At 31.0% G+C, this 26,399-nt stretch overlaps 1 protein-coding gene across 1 annotated transcript; it reads left to right on the top strand.

Annotated features, from left to right (window-relative positions):
- Positions 1-1,625: 1,625 nt before the first annotated feature.
- LOC127106025 (uncharacterized) lies at positions 1,626-4,421 on the top strand. Its single transcript, XM_051043302.1, has 2 exons — positions 1,626-2,141; positions 3,949-4,421. The coding sequence occupies exons 1-2, from the start codon at positions 1,671-1,673 to the stop codon at positions 4,126-4,128; spliced, it is 651 nt and encodes a 216-aa protein (XP_050899259.1). The 5' UTR covers positions 1,626-1,670; the 3' UTR covers positions 4,129-4,421.
- Positions 4,422-26,399: the final 21,978 nt, after the last annotated feature.

The raw sequence follows: 26,399 nt of genomic DNA, 5'->3' as shown, positions 1-26,399 counted from the left end.
ATCATTCAGAATCTAGATCTAACACAAACCTTATTGTATATAATAAATCACTATGAAGGTGGCAAACTTAACAACATGCAATTTCGAAGAAAATGATAATTTATAAGCATACGTTCTAAACAAAAAATAAAATAGATAGAGAAAGAGAGATAGTACACAAAATTTAATGTGATTCAACACGTTCGTCCTTACTTTGTGCCTAATCTATTCTCCAATGGATTTCCATTGAAAATTTGTAGTCTTCCATTCGGATATGATAATTGTTTTACAGAGTCTTTAATACAATCACAAGATTCACGATAATGTTGAAAATTAAACAATCTTCGGTCTAAATCTTCTCTTCTAATGTATATAGCATCTAAAAGTGATCTCTGCAAGATTTTTACTCGATCTTGACTTCCACCTTTCAGATTTAAGAATTCTGCTCCAAGCATTTATTATGCAGTAACTTCTCTTAAATCCTATCGGTTCCTTGTTTGTGTGGAGGTAATAGAAACTCTAGCTCCGTCTGTAGAAACTTCCATACAGTTCTACAAAAGCAATATTGAAAAAAAGAAACTCCTTTTTTTCACTATTGAATTGTCAATTCCAACCACAACCACACAAGAACTGTCAACCTAAAATCTTCAAACCTTCAAAAAAACGTTAAAACTAAACGAACCACCTCACATAGATCTCACACCCATGGTTGAGAAGCTAAACCAAAACGAAAATGGTAGAAGTTTGAGGTTGAACATGAAGTAAAATTTCAGATGCAATCTCAAAATAAAAACTCAAAATGATTTTTGAAATTTAAAGAGAAAGTGTGTTATGTCTGGTATTATTCTCAAATCATATGTATGATATAGAGATTGAGAAAAAAAATTATATATGTATCGGAGATAGTGCACAAAAGAGAGAAAAAAATATAGAGTTGATTGGGTAAATGATTTAAAAATTAAAAAAAAAAAATGCATGTTTGATTAGAATAAGATTATTTCATGATTCGAGTTAGAAAAATCTATGATTCGAATCAGAAGTACAAAACCAAAATCCAAGATTTGCATGTAATTTTTTATTCGAGCCATGAAATTTTGTGATTCAAATCAAGACCTCCATGATTCGAGTCAAACTTTTGTATTAGTCGAATAAAAAATACTGAAGCAAAATTCTTATTTTAGATTCAATTTTTGATTAGAGTCAGATTTTTTCATGATTTAAATCAGAAATACATAACCACTTTCTGATTTTTTACATTCAATTTTTTACTCGAGTCACCAATTCTCTCATTAGAATCACACCTAAAAAATTGATTTTTTCTAAAAATAAAATGCTTATTTGAATCAAGATTTGATGCAATTTGAATCATATTTTCATGAGTTTCTAGTTCCAAATCTCTGACTAATTAATTAGAATCATATTGTGTAAACTTTAAACAAATAATTCAATTTATACATCTGTAAAAACGATCTAACTTAATCTTAAAATAAACAATTATACGAGAAAACACAGTTACAACAAACCAACCAAAAACTAAATTATCAAACCGGGATACTAATTCGCATAGCAAAACTTGGTGTATATAAATATAAATTATTTTATCCTCTACTCATCTAAACCTTTAAATAAATTTAATGATTTATAAAGTGATTAACTAGTGAACCATTTATTTCATGATTCACCCTAAATAGATGCCACCACTATTTATATATTTTAAAAACCATTTTAATTGCCTCAAGAGTTCAAGATTCCTCTTTCTCATCGTGCAAGCTGCATCCATCAATAAATCTTCCTCAATTCATTCTTCCCCAAATCTGACAAACAAACAAAATCAAAAAATGGGTTTTGTGTTAAAGCTCGTAGATGCCATCTTGTTCCTGTTCTTCCTCTTGATAGCAATCGTGGCACCATTGATAGATGCACAAACGTGTCTTCCTCTCTCTTACTTCCCTGATTTTCTTGTCAATGTTAAAACATGGTACACCAATGAGTATGGTGATTATCTTGTTGTTGACAAACCCCATTTCTTCGTTGGTCTCGTTTGGCTTGAGCTTCTCTTTCAATGGCCTCTTTCTCTTATCAATATCTATGCCATGTTCTCTTCCAAGCCTTGGTTTAATACCACTTGCTTGATCTATGGGGTTTCTCTCTCCACTTCCATGGTAATTCCTTTTTCTTATGCAAATTTTTACTTTTTCAATATGTTATAAATAACCCATTACGTTTTTTTGAAAAAAAAAACTATGTCATTGGAGAGTGTAGAGAAAATGAAAATTTTGATAGTTTTTTTGATGGATTTTAGGTTAAAAAAATCAAACTTTTTAATGGTAGGTGATTATTCATTCATTTGGCATCATTACTTTTGTTTGTAGGAATCTGTTGTTTGTGATTAGATTCACTCTCATTCTGGGAGGTTTTTAATTTAAATAACTGTTGCGGTTGTAAAAGCTTTCGCAATTTCGGCATATGTGTTGCGATACTGATCACGATGTCTTGATGTGAATTAATCACAATTTGTTGTTTGTCATAAAAACGGTGATAACAGTATCGGTGTCGATACCTTCCGATACTGTTCTGTCGCTGCCATTTTCGTAGTAACAGACCGTTTTTTAAAACCGTTTGTTGTATTAACATTTTGGTTTGAAGATAAGCTTTGTTATTGCATTGTACTAGGATCTTTTTTTAAAGCTTGTTGTGTTTGCATTTGAAGTTGTTAGATCCTTTTTAAATGGTTATCAAGTTTGTTCTCTTAATTTGAAACAAAACCTAATTGGGGTTATGCAAATTTGTAGATTGGATAAGAGTTTAGAATTTAATTAGAACCTATTAGCAGGGTTATTACATGTTTTTATTTTAAATTAGTCTTCTGATCTGTTACCTCTCTGCATTGGATTTGTAAAATGCATTTGTTTCACTTATAATGGAGGTGTAAAATAGTCTGTTAGGTTTTTGGATTGAGATTAACTCATCTTAAAAAACCAGCGTATAAGGTGGGTGATGCCATATTGAAAACCAGCGTATAAGGTGGGTGATGCCATATTGAAAAGATATACGGTCTAAAAAGAGTTTATAAAGAGTAACATCTTTCACTTTACCAGCCGATTTTGTATGATATGGTTGAGTTTGCCTCAATTTAAATTTTAAGATGATTTCATATCTATCATTATCTGTTAGACCACTCTCTATTGGATGCAAGGGTTGTGTGTTAATATTCACCCTATAAAGGTGAATAAGTGGGATGTCACATATTTGAATGTCCTTACACAGCTACCAACTGAGCTGACTTAATGGGATTCTATATCTTGCTTTTTACTTTACATCTTTTGATTGTTTGTGGGTCATGCAAGTTTGGATATCTATATAAAGGTAGATGACATGGCTTGTCTAAGTTAGTCTTCTAAGTTGTAATATATCTGCATTGGCTTTGTAAAATGACATTTGTTTCATCAATATTGTAGGTGGTATAATCTATTATGTTTTTAGATTGAGCACAACTCGTTCATAAAAACCGGTTTATAAAGTGAGGGATACCATATTTAAAAGAGATAAGGCATAAAAAAAGTTTATTGAGCAACATTTCTCACCTTACAATCCTCAGTTTTGCAGGTTGAGTTAAACCAAATTCAAATTTCAAGATGATATTAGAGTTTAACCAGCCTTATGTGTGAGGGGTGTGTGTATGTTGCGAGTCCACATTGGATGAGATGCGGCCCAAAAACGTGTTTATAAGTTGGAATCATCTCTCACTTTATAAGCAAGTTTTGTAAAAGTTGAATTAAATACAACTCAAACGTAGTTTACGTTGGTATTGGGCATGAGAGTATAAGGCATTTCTTTCTTTATAACTTAGCCTTCATCGCAGCTGTATACGGCGTCACATCACAATGAGATTTTGTCACAGTTTTTCGATAATCTGTATCTATCTTTTTAGTTTACATCTTTCGATTGTTTGTGGTTTATGGATTGCAGGTTGCTGTACTATCAGAAATGATGGGATCGAAGAAAGCATCTGATAAACTATTGAAAATGTATTTCCCTTTCATGTGTTTGGGTATTTTAGCGACTCTGAGAGGCTTGCTGACAAGTTCCTCCAAGTCTTCATCAGCTTTTGGTAAAAGACATGCAATGGCGAGGAAAAAACGTGCTTGAAACAGTTTTATTCAATCAATCTTGAGTAAATGGGTAGAGAAGAAGATTTATAGGTGCGTAGGGATCGATGTAGCATGCAACATGCAAATATCCCCTCCTCTATTTCATGTTTTGGTAATTTTTAGTGTCGAGTTTGAGTTTGTATTTATCGAGTCATAGAGAGACTTTAGATTCAATTCAATTTATATTCTTAAGTTGCTGAGTTTTGCATCAAATCTCTCTGCAACTTCTTAGTATCTGTTTGGTTTCACATTTAACATATTGAATTACACTTTCAACTTGTTTGGTTATTAGTATGAGTGTGATTTTTTGTTTCAGAACCGATTTAAAACTGAGTTTTGTCACCATATATTGAAATGTGAAAATCTCAAAAGCTTCATTTCATTGTTATAATAACTCTGTATATCTGTTAACATTGCCTATATGCTTAGAAATTGGAATTAGGAAAATGAAGCTGGAGTTGGGGAAAGAAGAAAATTGTAACATGCATTTATGATCTTTAAAAATTGTTTTTAAAATAGTAAAAGTTCTTTTAATTCATTTTTTTTTATAAATTAAAAGATTAGTTTTAGGGGGTGTTTGTTTTGTGGATACAAATGTTATTCCCGAGAATATGACATTGGAATTCACATATTTCCTTGTTTGTTTGAAGTTTTGATAATTTATGTCTGGGTACTTTTTATTCCCAGGAATATATTTTGTTCATAAATTTCTCCATTTTTATTCCCATGTCAAAGGATGAGAATCTTATATTTCCATGGGAATATAAAATAACCAACCATAACTTTTCACTCTCATGTTATTTTAACACATTTATTTTTTAATTTTAATTTTTAAAATTTAATTAAATAAAATTTAAAAATCTTCCTCGAAATTTTATTGATTTGTTAAACACCACATTGATGAGAATAGAGTTCTTGACAATAATATTCTTAGGAATGATATTCCCGGGATTATAATTTTAATCAATCAAACAAATAAGGGAATATGTGAATTTCAATGTTCATAAACAAAATTATATAATTTTTTAAAAAGATATAAATATAAGTGATTTAAAGAATTTTTTTATTAAAAATATTATAATAAAAAGATAAAGTATTTAAAATAATATTCTATAATAAATTATTTAAATTAATTTTTTATTTGATTTTTTAAAAAACTTTGTAAATTCTTTTTAACAAAAAAAAAAAATCTAACACTATAAAAATTATTTTTTTTTAAAATTGAAACAAACCAACCTTTAATTTAATAGAAACCAGATTAAAAAATGTTACTTGCTAGACATATGGTTTGTGGACTACAAATAAAGGGTGCATTGGACTCTTTGATGCTATATTCATTGGGTTTTGTTTTTCCCACTCCTAAAACCTATTGAATTGATAAAATACCTCCCGAACTATCACTTAAAAAAACTGTTATGGGGTAGAAACGTTTGTGGCAACTTTTCTTTGCCACCTAAAAATCATATGTTTATATCATATATTTGTCACGTGATTTTTATTTCGTAGATTATTTTTTATTATTATTTTTTAATAATTAATAAAAAAAATTAAAAAAATAAAAAATTTTAAATATAAAAGTGAAAAATATGAATTGTTTTACAATTTTGGAATAAAAATAATCTTTATTGCCAAAAACAAAGAAATACACGCCGATCCTCAGATCCAGACCCCAACCGACACGGATACAAACAACGACCACTAAAGGCTATTACAATACGCTGTCAATTTTCTATTCATTCTAAATCTATCCATAAGTATGTCATGAATATGTTGGCTTTGAAGCTCTTCCTTCCTCCCCTGTTGGAAACAAATCCTGTTTCTCACCCACCAAATGTAGTATACCGTTTCAGCCAGCGCAGCTTTGAAAATACGCATTTTGTTGCCCTTCCCTTTGGCTTGTTGCCAAGCAGTATGCTCATTCCAATCAATATGGATATAACCAAGCCCAAGCCTATTAAGAATCTCCTTCCAAATCTTCTTTGTGATTGCACACTCAAAGAATAAATGGCATCTATTTTCCTGCACATCACAAAACAGACAATTCCCATCAGTATAAGTCCCGTGTTTCATCAATCTGTCTTTGGTTTGCAATCTGTCCTGACAGACCAGCCAAAGAGTAAAAACAGCCCTTGGTCTAGCCATGTTTATGTACATTAACCTCCTCCAATCAACTCTTGGCTTGTCCCCACGCAGATGCCGATACATTCTTCGAGTGCTATACATATTATTAGCCTGGAATTCAACCCAAGTATCATTAGACATCAATTCAGCTTTATGTTTACACATGGACTTCATCAACCAAGAACTATTGTTGTTGGGCTGGTATTCCTCAATCACTCCATTCTTCAAGTAGTAAATATGCATCCATTTAACCCACATTTTATCCTTCTTCTCGCTCAAATTCCAGAGAAGCTTGCCAATGGTGGCTTTATTCCACTCCCCTAAGGCTATGATGTTCCTTCCACCATTTGCAATCGAATCACAAACATGGTCCCAGGCCACCGGCGCTCTTTTACTCTTCTCGTCATTTCCAGCCCAAATGAATCTTCTACACATGCTTTCAATGAGCCTAATGATCTTTTTGGGTAGAAGAAAAATTTGCATCCAATAATTGGTTATAGCAAACATCACACTTCTCACCAACTGTAATTTACCTGCATACGACAAAAGACGGCTACACCAATGGTTAATTCTAACAGTCATTCTATCTAGCAGCCCTTGACAATTGTTGATGGTGAGCTTTCTACTGTTCAGAGGCACTCCAAGATACTTGACTGGAAGCTGCCCCAAAGAGAATCCAGTTGCTTGCTGCAAGTTTCCTTTAGTTATGCCATCTACCCCTCCCACAAATAGCTTGCTTTTAGGAATGCTCATTTGCAAGCCAGTTGAGTTAGTGAATTTTTCCACCACCTGCATAATGAGTTGAAGAGAACCAACATCCCCTCTCGCAAAAATCACAATATCATCAGCAAAACACATGTCGATAAGCTTCAATTTTTCACATTTTGGGTGAAAATTGAAGTTTGGATTATTATTCAAGTTTTGGAACATCCAATGGAGGTATTCCATCACCAGCACAAATAAGAGGGGGGAGATGGGATCTCCCTGTCTCAATTAAAAATATAAATTTCAACTATTAATTAAAAATATGAATATTTTCAAATAAAAATTAAAAATATGAATTTCAATTCAAAATGTTTAAATTAAAAATAATTAGAAATATTTTTCAAAAATTAATATTTAAAAGTAAAATAACAATAAAAAAAAATCAACCACCACCATCAATAAAATCTTCATCCATATCATCATCCTCATTATTTTCTAATCCTTGGCCCCCATTGAATTATTATTTGGTTCCTTTGGGAGAGCAATTGTCGTATTTGCTCCTCCATCTTAAATTGTTTCTTCTTCATTGCCTCCATTTTGATATTTATCGTTGTCTTGCATGTCGCCTCAGTTAGCGTCAATTGTCTTACTGTTTTCATCATTTTTGGTGTTAATTATGGTGGATGTGACGTTCCTTCCCCATCCACAACTCTTTTATAGAAATTTATATCACTTATTCTGTAGTTGCTGGTCAAAGATCAAACACAAAAAAAAACACATTAGGTCCTTTCCCGCCATTTACTAAACTCCAAATATAAATATCCACGCGCGAATCAATCGGGTATGAACCTATCAAAGTATATTGAGGATTTTGAACTAGAAATTATGTGAGCAATGTATTATAGTCCTCCAACATGTACAAGAAACAAATTAAATTAAATATAGTTTAAATAATTTAGTTATATACAAGAATTAAATTAAACAAAATAATGAAATATAATCACGCGATTTTCACGTCAGAAACAACATTAAATTAGTTTCCACGAAAAAATCATGCCATAAATTTTCCATTAAATTGAATATCATTTAAACAATTTAGTAATATACAAGAAATAATTTTAATAAAATAATAAAATATAAACAACTTACCAAAGCTCTTCTGATACGTTTGTAACGCCCTAAACCCTGGATAATAGATTTTAAATAAAAATAACAGAAAAAGGATGTTACTCAATCGTAAATACTTCATAAATCATAAAAACAACTGATGTTGCACAGGAGAAATTTATTTAGAAACACAATAAACACATGTCTGAATAGAACTGAATCAATACATCATAATCAAAATCTCATAATAGTTGATTTCAAACAAATCAAAGTAATGCAAGCGAACGCCTTTATCCCCAGTGTTACAGATCAGAGCATTCTTATTTGAAAACTAGAATATACGGAAGATAAAAGTCTCCTAAGAGGCAATAACCATCTCACTACAACAACAAACCTCAGTCTTGCTAATCACCTGTGCAAAGCACACCACAAAATCAAATAAACAATAAAATGGTGAGAATATACTTACATATAGTAACAATGTGATTTCAGCAATAAAATGACATCAAAGAAACACAATAATCTTACATAAATGATATATATATATATATATATATATATATATATATATATATATATATATATATATATATATATATATATATATATATATATATATATATATATATATATATATATATATATATATGTACATCAATCAATTCCAATTACAAATACACATCACAACAAAATGTAATGCTATGATCCACCAACAAAATGTAATCAGAGGAATATTACTGATTTTATTCCACTAGTCCCTGGTCCTTCCCACCTAGACCAACGATCCCCACCAATGGATCTGAGACTCGCCCCTGGTCTTTTCCACCAAGACCAACGTTCCCACCAATGGATCCGAGACCACCAAAATGGACCTAAGTCCCACCTAAACTCCGAAATACATGAATGCATGGTAATATGAATCACGAATATGCATTTCATGGACAAACATCATAATTCACCAAAATTATCTATAATAATATTCATAAACACCAAAATTATCCCAAAGGATATCACCAAAATAAGTTCCATTCTCGAACCACAAATTATCCAATAAGGGCTACCCAAATTCAAATCACGTAAAATTCTGTTTATTAAACAATATATTCACTTTTCTTACCCCCAAAATTATTTAGTTAATTATATTCTTAAAAGTGGGTTAAATATATCAATATTTTTATAATAATTTATAAAAGATATATTTAATTATTTTAGGGCTATTTTATCACAATTTCAACTAAGAACAAATATTTTGTTAGTTTTAACTTTATTTATAACAAATATTATTATTCATCAGAAAGATTATACAAAGCTTTGAAATTTATTATAATCAAAAGGTTAATCCTTAAGGTATTGTCAAAAGTCTTTAAATACATAAAACAAAGAAACTCTAATGACTCTTATGAGTTTTTAATCATAAATAAAATTAATAAATAAAACAAATAAAACATAAATTGCTAAAATTTTAGAAAATAGTAAAATGTTTTCAGTAAGTTTGATTTCTAAGACGATTTCCTTTCCGAGAAGATATAATAAGATTTATTTTGACATTGGACGTCAAACTTGCGCAAAATTCTGCTGAGCCACTCTGAAGCGCGACTTCTCCTTCGATATGTGCAACCAACCCTCCTACCTCTCAGATTTTCCAAGTTTCAGTCTCCCAATGTTGAATTCTTACCGCATACAATTTCCAATGACAAATTCTCAAAAGTTATGATTTTCCCCAAAAGATTAATTTTAAAGCTTTTACCTAAAAAGTTATCTATTAAGTTATTTTTTATATGAAAAATTGATTACCGTTAATAGAATGATAAAAAGGACAAAGGTGATAAAATAGAATGATAAAAAGGTCAAATATTCAGGGATTGATACATTTTTTCATTTCATATTATCTTGTGATTTAACATCACAATTCAATTTTATTAACAAATCACCAAAAATAAATTTATCTATCCAAAAATCATATTAATCACCAAAAGTGATCAAATGGGATTATCTTATTTGGGAACAAATCGATCCACTCCCAAAATCAAAATTTCAATATAAAATATATTATTCATACAAAATCATACAATAATACTTATATTTTGATTCGATACATTCACAAAGATAAAAATAACAATAATATGGCTCTGATGAGAGAGGGTAAGAGAACTCTCATCATTCTGTTACCTAAAACTCTCCCTCTCCAAATCGCTGTCTCAGGATCGCTCCCAAAATGGTTTCCCCAGACTCAGATGCGCCGTTTAGCGATATGCCTCAAACCTTAATTTTGATCTAACTCTCACACTTTCACTTACCATATATATATTATGTTTAATCCAACGTTAAGATTAATTCCCAAATATTTAATCCCAAATGAAATATTTATTTAATTGACAAAAAAAATAAAAATAAAATTAATTTAATAATTATTCAATTAAGCATCACACCTTTAATATTTAAATAAAATATTTATTTGATTTTAAAAGAAAAATATATTTTTAACATAAGGTGTCACTCAATATTTAAATAATTAAATAATTATTACTATAAACCTCAAATAATTATTATCGTTATTTTAAATAATTAAATAAAATTTACCGCTCTTAACCAAATATTTTAATAATTATTAAATTATTAAAATACTCTCGAATACTTTAAAACATCATAAAACACCCAAAAATATACCAACATCACATAAATAAATGATCAAATAATTTTATGTTATACTTAAATAAAAACAATTAAATAAATTAGGGGCGTTACAACGTTCGTCAACAAAATCCCCCGATATTTTAGTACGAGCCTTTGCAACTAGCTCATTCATTCATGGGGGGTCTCCCCAAATTCTTAGCCTAATTAATAAAATTAAATTTAATTAAAAATATATAGTAAATCAAAGTATAACTTAAAAAAGTAGTTATAATTACCATGCGTCGAGCATGTTCGACGATACTAATACTGTCAACTGCATTAAGGCTGCCCCCTTTTCAGATGCTCTCATTTTCTTTACAATTTTAGATTTTGCCTTAAAACCAGCTAAGTCCCAATAGACAAGAATATCATCAAATACTTTGTTTCCTATCCAGTTAGGACAAACATTTTGTTCTTCCCAACCACGTCTAGCACATTGTAGCATGTTAGAAAGTCGAACTACTATTTTGCCCCAATTTTTTTTAATCCTATCCTCGTTTATTACTTTGTGCAATGTTGTATGACATCCAAATAAATTGTTAGATCATTATAATAAAAAAAGTAATTAAAATAACAATAACTTAAAAAAATTCATTATAGCTTATATTTTTTAAACCAATTGTCTTTTTCACCAAAGGAAAGTTATCCAAATCTCTTCTAAGATTTTTTATACATTTGTTGAATAACATAATTTATATATTTGGTAGCAATCTGACTCGGCTCAAGACTAAGCAGCAACAATTTGAATAGTATTAAATCTAAAAAATGGCAACATATTTACTTAATAAAAATTTATAAATTAGAAACTTACGATTTTCCGCTTGGCCAAATATAATATCTTCCATCAATCATCTGAAACTCATTCAAATGTGCAACGCTAACTTCCAAAATAGGGTCATCATGCTCCTCATAATCTTCCTCATCCTGCCCCTCATGATCGTCCTCATCCTGCTCCTCATGAACCTCCTCACGTATAGGTATATGCAGTGGCGGAGCCAGTTAAAAAATTTGGGATGGCCGCTAACGTAAAATAAAGATTATAAATAAAATGTAAATAGTATTTTAAATAAAACATTAAAGTTAAAATAAATACAAAGTTAATTACTAAAAATTTAAATTACATGACTTAAAACAACCTTAAAGTAATGCTTTACGCGTTCCGAGTGACTTGAAATCGTCAATAATTGACTCCGAACTAATGCTTGCACTAATCTCCCTTTCAATATATACTATCATGCTATCTCCAAGAAACCCATCATCCATCGTGTTTCTCAACTTAGTCTTAATAATTTTCATTGCTGAAAAAGACCTCTCAGTTGTGGCCGTAGAAACGGGAAGAGTCATGATAAGACGAAGTAGTCTATCAATCAAGAAGTAAGTTTCAGCCTGTCCAGATGCAACCAAACATGAACATAGTTCTTGAATAGTTGATAAATTATTCAAGTTTGATGCTTGACGAGCAACAAATAGAAAATGTTGGAGTTGAAATTGTAAATTATTCTTCTCTTGATCACTAAAATCCATAGGATAATATTTTTCAACTAAAGAACAAATAGTATCAATGCTAAAAGCTTTATATCCATCCTTAGGAGATAAAGAACAAGAAAGAGTTAACAAATCCATTACATGCTCACTGAATCTGCTATTCAACTCTTGTAACTGTTTGTCAATGGTAGTGAAAAAGATTTCAACTTTAAAGTAATGTTGAATTGTGACTTGATTCTCTTCAAGACGGGAGCGTCCAAATCTTGTTGTTGAATGAACATTGTTAAGATCAGGAATCTTAATACCATGCTTTTCACAAAAAGATACCACTTTAGTAAACAATATATCCCAACCATTTTCTCTCAAACCTTGAATAAGATGTTTTGTTGAACGAACCAAGTTCATAGCATTAACTACATCTTGATTTTTTTTTGTAAGGCTTAACAAAACATATCTGTTATTCTCATGATTTCTTTCATCAAGTGCAAAATAAATATAAAATCAAATGCCTTCAAGTAATTGTAACAACTATCTGCATCCCCACGTGTAACATAAGTCCCTCTATCTTTTGCAATTGTTTTTAAAACTAAACAAGTTGCTTCATACATGTTTATCAAGCTAGAAATTGAATCGTAATGTGATCCCCAACGAGTATCTCCAACTTGTTTCAATGTACCAACTTGATTTGCACCTTTACCAGTTACAATCTCATCAATCTCTAAAAAATAAGCAATTTCTTCTAATTGGGCAGCTTGTAACTCATCATGACGCTTTGTAGAAGAACAAACAACATTCACAACAAAGATCATCTTCTCAAAAAATTTATGAATAGGTTTGACTTCTCTTGATGATGTAACTAATGCAAGTTGCAATCGATGAGCAAAACAATGAACATAGTATGCATAAGGACAATCCTTCATAAAGAGGGCTTGTTAACCATTCCATTCTCCTCTCATATTGCTAGCACCATCATACCCTTGGCCATGAATGTTAGAAACATCAAGGTTATGTCGAGAAAGTATATCATATATTGCTTCCTTAAGAGTTAAAGATGTGGTGTCTTTAACATGTGCCACATCAAAAAAAATCTCTTGTATTAAACCAACTTTATCAACAAATCTTAATACAAGAGCCATTTGTTCCTTTTTTGACTCATCACGAGCTTCATCAACAACAATACAAAATTTGGAATCACCAATTTCCTCACGAATACTCTTTTTCACCCTACTAGAAAGAATTTGCAAGAGCTCTTTTTGAATTTGATGTGAAGTATACTTGCAATTTTGTGGAGCATTTTCCAACACAACTTTTGCAACTTCATCATTGTAGGATGCTAAAAGTTTCAATAAATCAAGAAAGTTACCTTGATTTCTTGATTTGCTACTTTTGTCGTGACCCCTAAAAGCACAAGCTTGTAGTGTTAACCAACGAACAGTGTTAACTCAAGTCTTGAGTCATAACCGATTATTCATTCTTTGACTTGAACTTTGCACTTGAATAACATTTCTAATATGACCATCTTGATTCAACAAGTCTTGACAAGCTTTCATTGCATTGTTGTGTGGTGAGCAAGGATCCTTCCCTATGTGTTTAAGAAAGGAACAATGTTTTCCATTCCTAACTTTCTTCCAATTTCTAAAACCCATAGAAATAAAGACAAGTGATCCGGGACGTCCACTTAGTTTTTTGCTAAAAAGGTAACATGGTAAGCAATATGCGGCATATTCAGATGGTGAATATTCTAACCATGATGGAAATATGCTAAACCAAGTATGTTGAAACCTTCTCGGATGATCCTCGTTACCGGACAAAGGATAGTTTTCTAAATGAATTTGATATGGACCCCATTTTAGATAATCTCTTCATATTGCATCCACTTGATTTGGTGGATATTGCCAAATCGGAGGACGCTTTCCAGGATCGCGTTCCAAAGAACTTTAAAAACCATGATGCTCTTCAATTGTTGGATTCTTAAGAACTGTTTCAGATTCGGATGTCGGGATTATAATTTCTTCATCTCTCTCTTCTCTTTCAATTTCACATGCTTTCCTTTTGGAAAAAGAATCAATTTTCCTATTATTCATCTCTACTCTTCCTATAATATCATATCAGATCCAAAAATCAATTTAGAGAACATAAAAATTAAAAGAGAAAAAAATTAATGAACTTAATTAATCAACTTTAATCCGTTTTCAAATACCGGTAACTTCACTATTAGAAATTAGCAACAACAATGATTAAATAAACCTTATTACAGTGTATAACTATATTTGTAAATTACAGTGTTATGAATTGGCTTAATAAACCTCATATAGATTATTTTAACACATCAAGAAAGAAGAACCCTAAAAATCTCAAAAACACAAATCAAGCAATCAATTTAATTTGTTACTTTTTATAAAAGAAGAATGAATAAAGTTTTTTACCTGTTAGATGCCGATCACTTTAATCTGTTCCGATTACGGTGCCGATAGCAAACCCATATGAGAAAGAAAGGAATGGTATGAGCTTTTTACCTTATCTGTATTTTAACCTAACTTTGAATGAAAAAGAAAAAATAAAAATTAATTTTAATTTAAAATAAAGATGTTTTAGTAATTTAATATATATGAATTAAAAATAAATAAAAAGTTGAGGGGTGGCCGTGGCCTTCCCACGTCCCCCCTCAGTTCCGCCACTGGGTATATGTATGGTAAGTGAGGTGCGGGGTCCCCCAGGATGCATGGATGATGAGGGTATATGTGAAGTAGGTGAGGTGCGGGATCCCCCAAGATGCATGGACAATGAGGGTCTGTGTGAAGGATGTGCGATGTGGGATCCCCCAGAATACATGGATAGTGAGGGTATGTGTGAGGGATGTGGGGTGCGGGATCCCCCAAGATACATGGATGATGAGGGTATGTGTGTAGGATGATGAGGGTATGGAAAGTTAGATTTTTAAATATATTTGATTTACTATAAACACATTTAAAGTTTTGATCATGAATAATTGGAATGTGTAACAGTGTAAATTTTTTTGCTTTAATGATAAATAACAGTAAATGTATTGTAACAAAATAGCTGTTATGTGTATATGAGAGTGAAAATATTTTATGAACATTGATATATATATATATATATATATATATATATATATATATATATATATATATATATATATATATATATATATATATATATATATATATATATATATATATATATATATATATATATATATATATATATATATATATATGAAAAATTTTAAGTTTTTTATTTTAAATTCACAAGTTTTTTTTATCAAAACCGTCCTCTTTAATATTAGGCTGCGCTTCTCAGACGTTGCCTTTAAGATAAAAAATGATCACACCTTCAAAACTGTGGTTCAAAGTAAATAAGCGACGGTTTTAATATGCCAACAATTTCAAAACCGTAGCTTAAAGTGTATACAAAACCGTTTTCACAAAAAATCTAGAAATTTATCCACGTGTAAAAAACCGTAGTTTATTACCATTTAGGCAACGGTATTTAAGTAGTTGTCTATTCTTCCGTGGCCTAAAGCTAAAAATGTTGTAGTGATAAGGACACCTGTGTGGGAGTTGAAAAATTAGATCCCCCCAGATGCATGAAGGATGAGGATATCTATGCGGGATATGGAAAGCTAGATCCCCATCTGCTGGTATGGAAAGCTAGATCCCCCAGATGGGTTAATAAAAGCGGGATTCTCAAATGGGAACATATGATAATCATGATGGGAGAGTATTGTCATAAGAGGTTGAGAACTATCCATATACATGTGATCTACCTGACTCTGTGGGGGAGCACACATGGAAAACTAAGGTGCCTCACATACTGTTCTCCTTGGGCGTTGATTGTGGGTCTTCTTACCATTACCCTTATCAGACCGGGTTGGCATTTTATATATTTTAAGAGAATACACATATAGTAAATTAGCAAAATATATACAACTAATTCATCAACACAGTTAATAAATCAATAAAACATATTTAAATCGACATATTATTTTCTACCAACAACATAGATGCATCAACATATTCTATACACAGTTCATTAAGTCAAATTACAAAAACAATTTATTCAAACTCTTCATGCTCTTCATCCATATCATTTTCATCATTTGATCTAATATTGTCCTCAGATCCAAACTCTTAGTGCTCTTCGTCCGCATTATTTTCTTCCAACAATATAAACACATCAACTTGATGACCCTTAACTACTGTATCAAACAACTTGTAATTTGTTCATCTTCAATCACATCGGTAATTTGAGAAATTTCATCAACTTGGTAAGCAATTTCTTCCACTAGATCGTCAGTTTCAATAAGACCAAATGGTTTTGTTTTAATTAAAACACACCATCCTCGTTTACGTGGCAAAATTGAAGGATAAGGAACGTAATAAACTTTTCTAATAATATGTGACATTATGAAAGGGTCATATTCTTTGTACCTTCATTCCATTCGAATCTCAACAATATGATATTTCTTATCTATTTTTGTGCCTCTGTCAGATGGATCATACCAATTAAAATAAAATAAGACAACTTTACTTTTCGAGTCCAAATAATTGTATACCAACTCGTAGATATGTGTAACAACCCCATATAATTTGTCTTCACCATAATCTATAACTCCATTTACAAATACACCATTGTTTATGATTTTTTCCCTTCAGTCCATGTCTCAGTGTGAAATTTATATTCGTTCATAAAAGTATGTGTGCCATTCATTTCCGCTTTGAACAAGGCCTTCAAAGAAGTTTCTCAAATGGATTATTTCTTAAATCAGTGCAATAATGCATGACAATTGCTCCTTGAACCATGCTGGAAAATAAGCATGAATGTGACCGGTAGTTGCTTGTTCACTGGTGCTGAAAATAGGAAGTGTTAAATGCCATATAAAGAAAACACTATAAGTTTGAAGGTATTGCACATCCTTTTTGGGTTAGCCAACACACATTCTTCTTTCTAGAGGGATGACCTAAAAGACTGAATACTGATAAGGTATTTTGACTTCTTTCGTTAACATTTACTTTATTCCTTATGATTCTTGGAGTTAACATCAAGTGATTGAAATTATGACTACACAAATGTGATGTTTCCCGATGCAATTAATGTGCACATATTGATCCTTCAACTTTAGCTTTATTTTTCACTGATCACTTTGAATCACCCATGAATCTTTCAAACGGATACATCCACCTATATTGCACAGGGCCACCAAGAGAAGCTTCATATGCAAGATGCACGGGTAGATGTTCTATAGAATCGAAAAAACCATGAGGAAATACTCGTTCCATCTTACAGAGAATGACTGGAATATTTTGGTCCACCTTAATGGTGTCATCCACTCTTAAAGCTAACACATAAAAATATCTAACAAATTGACTAATTTCAGTTAATGGATTAAGCATATGTTTGGGTAATGAACTGGACGTAATCGGAAGTAATCGTTCCATGAAAACATGGCAATCATGACTTTTCATTCCATGCAACTTCCGAGTGTTGGTGTCAGCACACCTTGCTAAGTTTGAAGCATAACCACTAGGAATTCTCAATTCATTTAACCATCGAAAAAATGCTTTAGCTTCTTGGGAAGTTAGACTATTAGTAGCCTTGGGTTTAAATAATTTTCCATTCGATTGAGGCTTCAAGTCCAATTCTTTTCGATTACATCAAAATTTCATATATTTTATACCATTCTCATTATCTTTCTTTTTTCCTTGAATATCCATCATTGTGTTAAATACACTATCAAAAAAGTTATTCTCGATATGCATAACATCAAGATTATGTCGCAATAAATTATCTTCCCAATATGGGAGGTCCTAAAACATCCTTATTTTTGTCCAATTGTGTGTGACCCCATATCCTTGAATTATGCATGCTTTACCATTATCTGTGTATTTTGGTAGTTCACAAACTTGATTCCATACTTCACCTAGTGGCAATCGAGGTTGAGGCAAATCTGTTACTCGCTCGTCTTTTTTGAAATCATTCTTGTTTCTTCTATAGACATGATGTTCTGGTAGGAATCTGCAGTAACAGTCAAACCACGAACTTTTCCCCCATTTTTCCAACGTAAACACCTTGGTGTATTCCATGCAATGCAAAAAACTCATTTTTCCATGTGTACCCCAACCAGACAACATGCCATATGTGGGAAAGTCGTTAATAGTCCACATCAAGGCAGCTCGCAAAATAAATTTTTGTTTACAGGATATATCATAAGTTCATTCTCCAATACACAACCTATTTAAACAATCAATTAAAGGTTATAAATACACATCGATTCCAGCTTTTGGACTCGACGATCATGGAATGAGGCAAGTAAAAAATATGTATGGTTTTGCCAACACATCTTAGGAGGGAGGTTATAAGGGTTACAATAATTGGCCAACAAGAATATCCACTTCCCGACGCTTGGATATATGGAGTAAAATCATTTGAGCATAATCCAAGCCTAACATTTCTAGGTTCTGCCATAAAATCGGGATGTATCCGATCAAAGTTCTTCCATGCCTCTCCATCAAATGGATATCGCATAGTACTTGAACTTGTTTTGTTTGTATGATGCCATGTCATTTGACTTGCATTGTGAATTAAATCAAACATTCTTTTTAACCTTGGTATTATTGAAAGAAAAAACATGGACTTCACTACTACTCGTTTTTGGTTATTTTTAATGGCTTTACTGTGAACTTGATATCTTGGACTCTTATAGAACTTACATTCCTCCAATGCTCTATCATTGGTACCAAACTCATTGTCATAAAACAACATGCAACCACTAATACAACAATCAACCTTTCTTACTTCTAAACCCAACTTCAACACCAACCTCTTTGCATCATAAAAACTTGTAGGCAAGTTTTCTTTCGTAGGTGTCGCGTCCAACATTATTTTTGCGAAGAATTCCAAACACTGATCAGAAATGTTCCAATTTGACTTTGCGGCCAATAATCTCACTCTTTGATAATTTTGAGTCTGACGAATCCTCAAACAACGACGTATTCATTTCTATCAACAACTGATAAAATCTTGGCGCTTCCTCATTCGACAACTCTTCCCCATAAAAATCTCCAGGTTCGACATAGGTCACATTCACTCCAAAAGCATTGCCAACCATCTCATTAATCAAATTAAATTGTTCATCATATTCCATATGTGATTGACTACTTGAAGCATACATATTAGAAGTATGTGGTACATTACTCGACTGTTCTTCTCTATTATATATCCAAACCCAATAATTTTCAATGAAATCCATTCTCTTGAAATGACATTCTACTTCCTCTAGATCACTAATTATAAGTTTACATTCACATTTAAGACAAGGACATCTTACTCCTCCTTTGCTTCGACAACATTCTTGAGCAAAATTCTCACGTGATTAACCCTTTAACTCCTTCCTCAAAATTTAGTTTAAGTGCACGCCTTCATGGATATATTCTATCGTACACCTAACTACGATAGTACCAAAAATATGTCATATTGCACATTTATACAATCATTGTCATTTTAATTATAAATGTGATTTTAATATATCGAGCAATTTCTATAATTTTAGTAAAACATTAACTACAAATATTAAACAAACTTAATAACTATGCTTGATAATATAAATTTTTTACACATTATTTTAAACATAACTACATTTCATACTATGTTTGGTCAAATTGTATTTACTTACTTAAATAAAAAATATTACTTACTATCTATACTTACTATAAATACTATATTTCAGCTTAATAATTACACTTTATTAAATAAAAATATTACTTAGCATATATATATATATATATATATATATATATATATATATATATATATATATATATATATATAATAAATTCTAATATATTTTGTTTTATATACTATAAATAGTTAATATACTTATATATTTTATAAAATATTTTAAAAAAAACTATATATTATGTTTTAATAATATATTATAAAAATAAAAAATAATTTCAGAATAATGAACCTAATAAATTATATTTTCGTATTAATAAACTTAATTTATTTTAATAAACCTAATATATTTTCGAGTTAATAATATAATTAAAAATATTTTGGAATTTAAAAACAACTACATAAAAACAACCAACAATCCAATAAACTTTATATATGAAATTATGAAGAAAACAAATTGCCAAAAATACCTGAATGAAGAAACAAGATAAATATTTGATGCTTCTTGAGTGAATCTAATAACATAAATTGTTAAAACTATTGCAGCGAACAACGTATATACATGTTTTGGCCTTAACACACTCTCTTTATCATGATGACAAAAGCAAAAGACAAAAAAAGTGTTAGATCTTGTGTTGGGGGTCAGATGCAAAACTTGAATAAGAAGAATATAAAGATGTAAAAATGAAAGTTGCACAAAATAAATTTCAAAGCATGTGTTTACACTAAGCTTTAGGTTCGATTCGCCACCACCAATTTAGGCAAATTGGATGCAAATGGATAATCCGGCAAATCCCCTCCAGGATACTTTGGAAACCTTAACATGAATCACACATTCATATTAAGCATATCAATCAACGATATTTTATAAAATAAAGTTCTCTCACTTATTCTCGTGCACTAGAAAAATAAAAGAATGACTTAGATATAACTTTTGTCACATGAAACAAGTAATTTTCGTATATATTTATGCATAATAAGTATCTCTATTTATAGAAAAACTTGTACCAATTGGAGAGGAGAAATAACGTTTCAAGATAACCATTCTGAAACAGTTATATATACGTAACGTTCAGTAATATCAAGAAATACTATTTTGGTCTAGTGGTAACCCTTTCAGTCCATGCACCCCCAAAACCAAGGGGTCCATGGTTTCAATTCTGGTAGAAGCAGCTCTTTCCAGTACACCACATAGTCATCTATGATTTAATTAATTCATAAAATCAATTTAATCATTATTATTTATCAATTAAATATTTTGGAAATTTCTCCAACAATCTCCTACCATTTTCAAAATATATCTAAATCTATTATTCAGGAAATTTCATGGTTTTAGATAAAGGTATCTTACGATTTGAATCAATTATTCATTAGAACAAGCGTGTATAACTCATACATAAAATCTCGGTATCATTGATCGAATTATCAGTATGACACATTAAATAAGGCTTGGTGTCTAGTATCCTTTTCATGAGAATTTAAGAGTCAACCCTTGAACTCTATGAAGTGGCACCTCTTCATTCTCATATAGGGAGGCTATATCAGAAATTCATCCATAATTATGCATTCCAACAAACATATGTTATATGTCTATGAAGAAGAAAATCTTATCCTACCAGGATGATTCTTATGGTCCGAGTACTTTTACCCCTTGGGATGTATCTATCATTAAGTACTTCAATCACTATAATAGTGTACTTTAATCATTGAACTCAAGACTTAAAGTTAATCAAATGTGAGTTAAGTTTCAACTATTGATGATTAATTAGATATGAGCTTGTTCCACATACCTAATTATGTCTTCATTGCATTCAATTATATCCAAAGACATCATATATCAATCCTTTCATCAAAGAATTATAAGATTTTTCCAAACTTTAATAAATTCCGAATATTCAATTTTTCAACTAATCATGCATAATTACTGAAATTCTAGTTATCAGACTTTAGATGTCACACGGGTTGTTATGACATCCAATTCTGCACAGACAGGAATTATACAGAACTTAAACGTAAGTGCAGTAAATAACACAAGTGATTGTTTACCCAGTTCAGTCCAACATGACCTACATCTGGGGGCTACCAAGCCAGGGAGGAAATCCACTATTAGTAGTATCAATTCAAAGCTAAACTCACCCGTTTACAACTTATCACTTAATCCCTACCCAATTCAATTTCAATCTTACACTAAGATCAGAGTTCCTACTCACTCCCCCTCAATCACCTCAGTGATTACTACCTTTAATCAATATTAAAGATACTTTGAAGTCACACTTCAAACAACTCTTGATTGTGCTTCACAGCTTTAATCAAGATACACAACACTCACGCTTAAAAGCTTTGAGTGACACAACACTTACAACTCAATGAACACCCTATACCAAAACAATCATCAACGTGATCATGGCTTGGCTTACAAGATATGTCTAATACAAGACTCACAAAAATACAGCAGTGAAGTATGATGGACACACTTAATCTTCACGCCTCAAAATCCCCGAAGCTGAATGAAGGAACGCCTTCCTTTTTATATTGCAGCACCTGGGCTTTTGCACCTATATTCTCCTGAATTTAAGGTCACACGAGTTCCCATAAATTCAACATTTAGGTTACTAACAAATAGGCTATTTGTTAGGTTCATTAAATGTAACTTGGTTGTTGATTTCCTGGTTTTTCTCTAAGCTGTTGACTTCCTGAAGAATAGCCCAAGAAAAGCTGAAACAGAAAACTAAACAACCTACAATCTAGCATATGCTGTCAGGAATGAATGTCACGACATTCAGCTTGACAACAAGGTCCATATGCTGAGTCTGTTTTTCCAGAAAACAGACTGTACAATTTTGCTGACCTGCACATGATCAAAATGACCATACTACAGTAACAACTTACATTAATAAATGTCAAAGTGTCCAATTTAACATTTACACATTTGGCCTTGAGTTAGTTCTGTTATTCTCTTGAAGAACAGACTAAGTACCATGCTGAAGTATAGCAGAACACCACTCTGTCTAATGTTCAGTATATACTGTCCATGATGAATGTCATAACATCCAGTTTGACATTCATACAGTAGGCCTTGTGCCAGATCTGGTTCTTCCTTGATAACCAGACTACAAATGAATACTGAGCTCTAACAGAACACCAACTGTTCTATTCCTCAGTAGCTACTTACAGGGATGAATGTCACAGCATCCAGTTTGACATTCAATAAATCCTGTGTTAGCTAATCCTGCAGTAACTACTCAAGTGTGTCATGACATCAGTCAAGACATCAGAGTACAGTTAGATATTCTAACCTACAATGCAGTCACACATCCACACCATGTCATGACATCAGTCAAGACATTAGAATCCAGCTAGTGTTTTACCATATAATGCAGCCAATTAAACACCTACAATTACTTTATGTACTCTTGATAGTATTTATCATCTATCATCAAATCATGATAACAAGATTGTATTTGTGTTAGAACAGTTTTGGTACCCTAATGGTTTGTTATTGTGTAGCTTTAATAGCCAATTCTGATTCTGAGTTTATGACGTGCAACGTCATCCGTTTCTGAACATTTGCTTCGAATTCCGCTTCTATGGTAATCACTCATGAGAAGTTCTGAAAGATGACAAGTTGCTGCTCCAATATTCTTTCTGCTTCTGTGCTGATTCACTCCTGAGAAGTTTTTGAAAGATGTTATGTTGTTGCTGCAATGTTTTCTTCGCTTCTGCTTCTGGATGTTACTCTGATTGTCAAGCTTTTAAAGAATGACAAGCTTCTGAAGTTCTGTTACTTAACTGAAGACTCTGAAGATCTCAAACTAGACGATGACGTGGTCAAGGTTCTAACTGAAGATTCTGAAGATTCTGAAGTTTGGTTACTTAGTTGAAGACTCTGAAGATCTCTAGCCAGATGCTGACGTGGTCAAGGTTCTGACTTAAGATTCTGAAGTTTGGTTACTTAGCTAAAGACTCTGAAGATCTCAAGCCAGACGCTGACGTGGTTAAGGTTCTGACTGAAGATTCTTAAGATTATGATTTTAACTATGCGTTTCTTCTTTTCATGCTTAATCAAGTGTTTCTCAGAAGCCAATGAATTTGAAGATAAGATCAAAAGATATGTGATCAAATAGTACATGGTACAAATCGAAAAATATTCTTTCCACTACCTGAAAACGTAGGTGAAGGACAATACTATTCTTCACACCTGTCACTAATCCGTTAGTGGACAGATGCTCTTTTGATATCCCCAAATACTATTCTTCACACCTTTCTTATGCTATATAAGTGAGACTTGGAGACTTGAAGAAATCTGATATAACAATTTGACAAGTTTGTTTCTTCGTGGAAAGATATCAACTTTGTGCACAGTTTTTCTTTAAGTGTTTTGTAATTCATTTGTAAAAAATCTGCTTGTGTAGAAGCAACTTGTAACACAAAAAGCTTTATTCAAACTGTTTGTTTGTATTTCCTTAAGGAGACTAGGTTTTACTCGGATCCTTGAGAAGACAAAGAAAGTTGTTCTTTGTGTTTGTTCTGTAATTTGTTTGGTTATAGTGGATTAAGTCTTTGGGTATAAGGCAAAATCACCTTAACAAGTGGACTGGAGTAGCTTTGATTTCAAGCGAACCAAAACAAAAATACTTGTATTTTTATCTCCTTGCTCGTAGCTTTATGTGGTGTCTTTGAGTTAGTAAAAAGCTTTTATTTTTATAACTCAATTCAAACTCCCATTTCTTGTGTTTTTCACACCTTCAATATATTATATATTCTTGATAGTTTTGATAAACTATCATCATGACACTTTTGTCATTCATTTTATCATATACACAAATTTTATTATTCTTTTGCTAACCTTTTTAGTTTGAAGTTTTACTTCCACTTAAATATATCCAAAATATATTTAAACATTTATAGCAATCGACAATCATGATCATACAAATTTATCATGACTAATATTTATTTCATGAAGTGGGTTAAAACATACGATTATTAAACTCCGTATAAATACAACGCCATATAATTTATTTTTATTCTTTTAAAATAAACAATTTTCTTGCATAATTAGCACATGCATAACAAATTATATATGGTACATTCATGTTTCATATTTAATAATGTTTTATGGTATATCCAAATAAAAATCACAATACAAAGTAAACAATGAATTCACATCATTAATATTTTTTATAACTTTTCTCCATAAATTTAAATTACAATAATCTAAAATATACTAAAATTACTTTTAATATCAAGACGAATAAAAGATAATACTTTCATATTATGATACACGTATAATATGAGATTAATAATTTTAAGTTTAATAAATTCTTGCACAAATTAAAATACAATTTAAACATGTCCTTGATATTTTTAAAACTTTATTTACATTATTTTATGTTACCAAAACATGCATTATAAATTCAAACTCATAATTTTTTTCCAAATCATTTCAACTAGAAATATGCATTATTAATTAAAATAAATTACTTGCACCAAAGAATAATATTTAACATATATTTTACATTCAAGTATACACCATAAATCAAATATTTTCTTAATTATACAAATTCACATACAAGAATAATTTATAAATCATACATACATAAATTTATGGCACATGTTAAACTTAACATAAATAAATATGACTTTCAACATATTTTACAACGATTTAGAAAATCATAGAATATATATTTATTTAAAGTAATTATATACCTTTCACCATGTGTATGAATAAACAAAGATGTATGTTTATCTCTCCATTAAAGTTACAACCATAAATTGAGCATAAAAAAACATAAATTAGAATTCCATAATTTTAAAATCATGAGTTAATTGTGTATTTTTCACCATAATTGAAAGTTGTTATCATATTCTTTAAAGTTGCATACTTTAATATTAATTATAAATAAAGTATGGACCAAAATTGAAAATTAAACCTAAAGATTGTTAGATCTTGTGTTGGGGGTCTGTTGCAAAACTTGAATAAGAAGAAGATGAGTAATTCGACGAATCCCCTTCAGCATACTTTGGAAACCTTAACATGAATCACACATTCACATTAAGCATATCGATCAACGATATTTTACAGAATAAAGTTCTCTCATTTATTCTCGTGTACTAGAAAGACAAAAGAATGGCTTAGATATAATTTTTGACACATGAAACAAGTAATTTTCGTATATAATTATGCCTAAAACAAATTGTACCAATTGGTGAGGAGAAATAATGTTTCAAGATAATCATTCTAAAACAAATATATATATATATATATATATATATATATATATATATATATATATATATATATATATATATATATATATATAGATAGATAACATTCAATAATATCAAGAAATGTTGTTTTGGTCTAGTGGTCACCCTTTCAGTCGACGCGCCCCATAGCTAAGGGGTCCATGGTTCGATTCTGGAAGACATAATTTTCAAGATTCGAACATGTTACCTTTGAGTCAATATCAAAAGTCTCATCCA

This window comes from Lathyrus oleraceus, chromosome 7 (assembly GCF_024323335.1).
Source record: "Lathyrus oleraceus cultivar Zhongwan6 chromosome 7, CAAS_Psat_ZW6_1.0, whole genome shotgun sequence".
NCBI classification, from domain to species: domain Eukaryota; kingdom Viridiplantae; phylum Streptophyta; class Magnoliopsida; order Fabales; family Fabaceae; genus Lathyrus; species Lathyrus oleraceus.
This window is presented reverse-complemented; position numbering and strand designations above follow the sequence as displayed.

What these genes read in the sequence shown, in the direction of transcription:
- LOC127106025 (XM_051043302.1), top strand. Translation starts at nt 1,671, where the DNA reads ATGCCACCACTATTTATATATTTTAAAAACCATTTTAATTGCCTCAAG. An exon ending in TTTCTCTCTCCACTTCCATG is followed by an intron (nt 2,142 to 3,948) that starts GTAATTCCTTTT and finishes TATGGATTGCAG; the next exon opens with GTTGCTGTACTATCAGAAAT.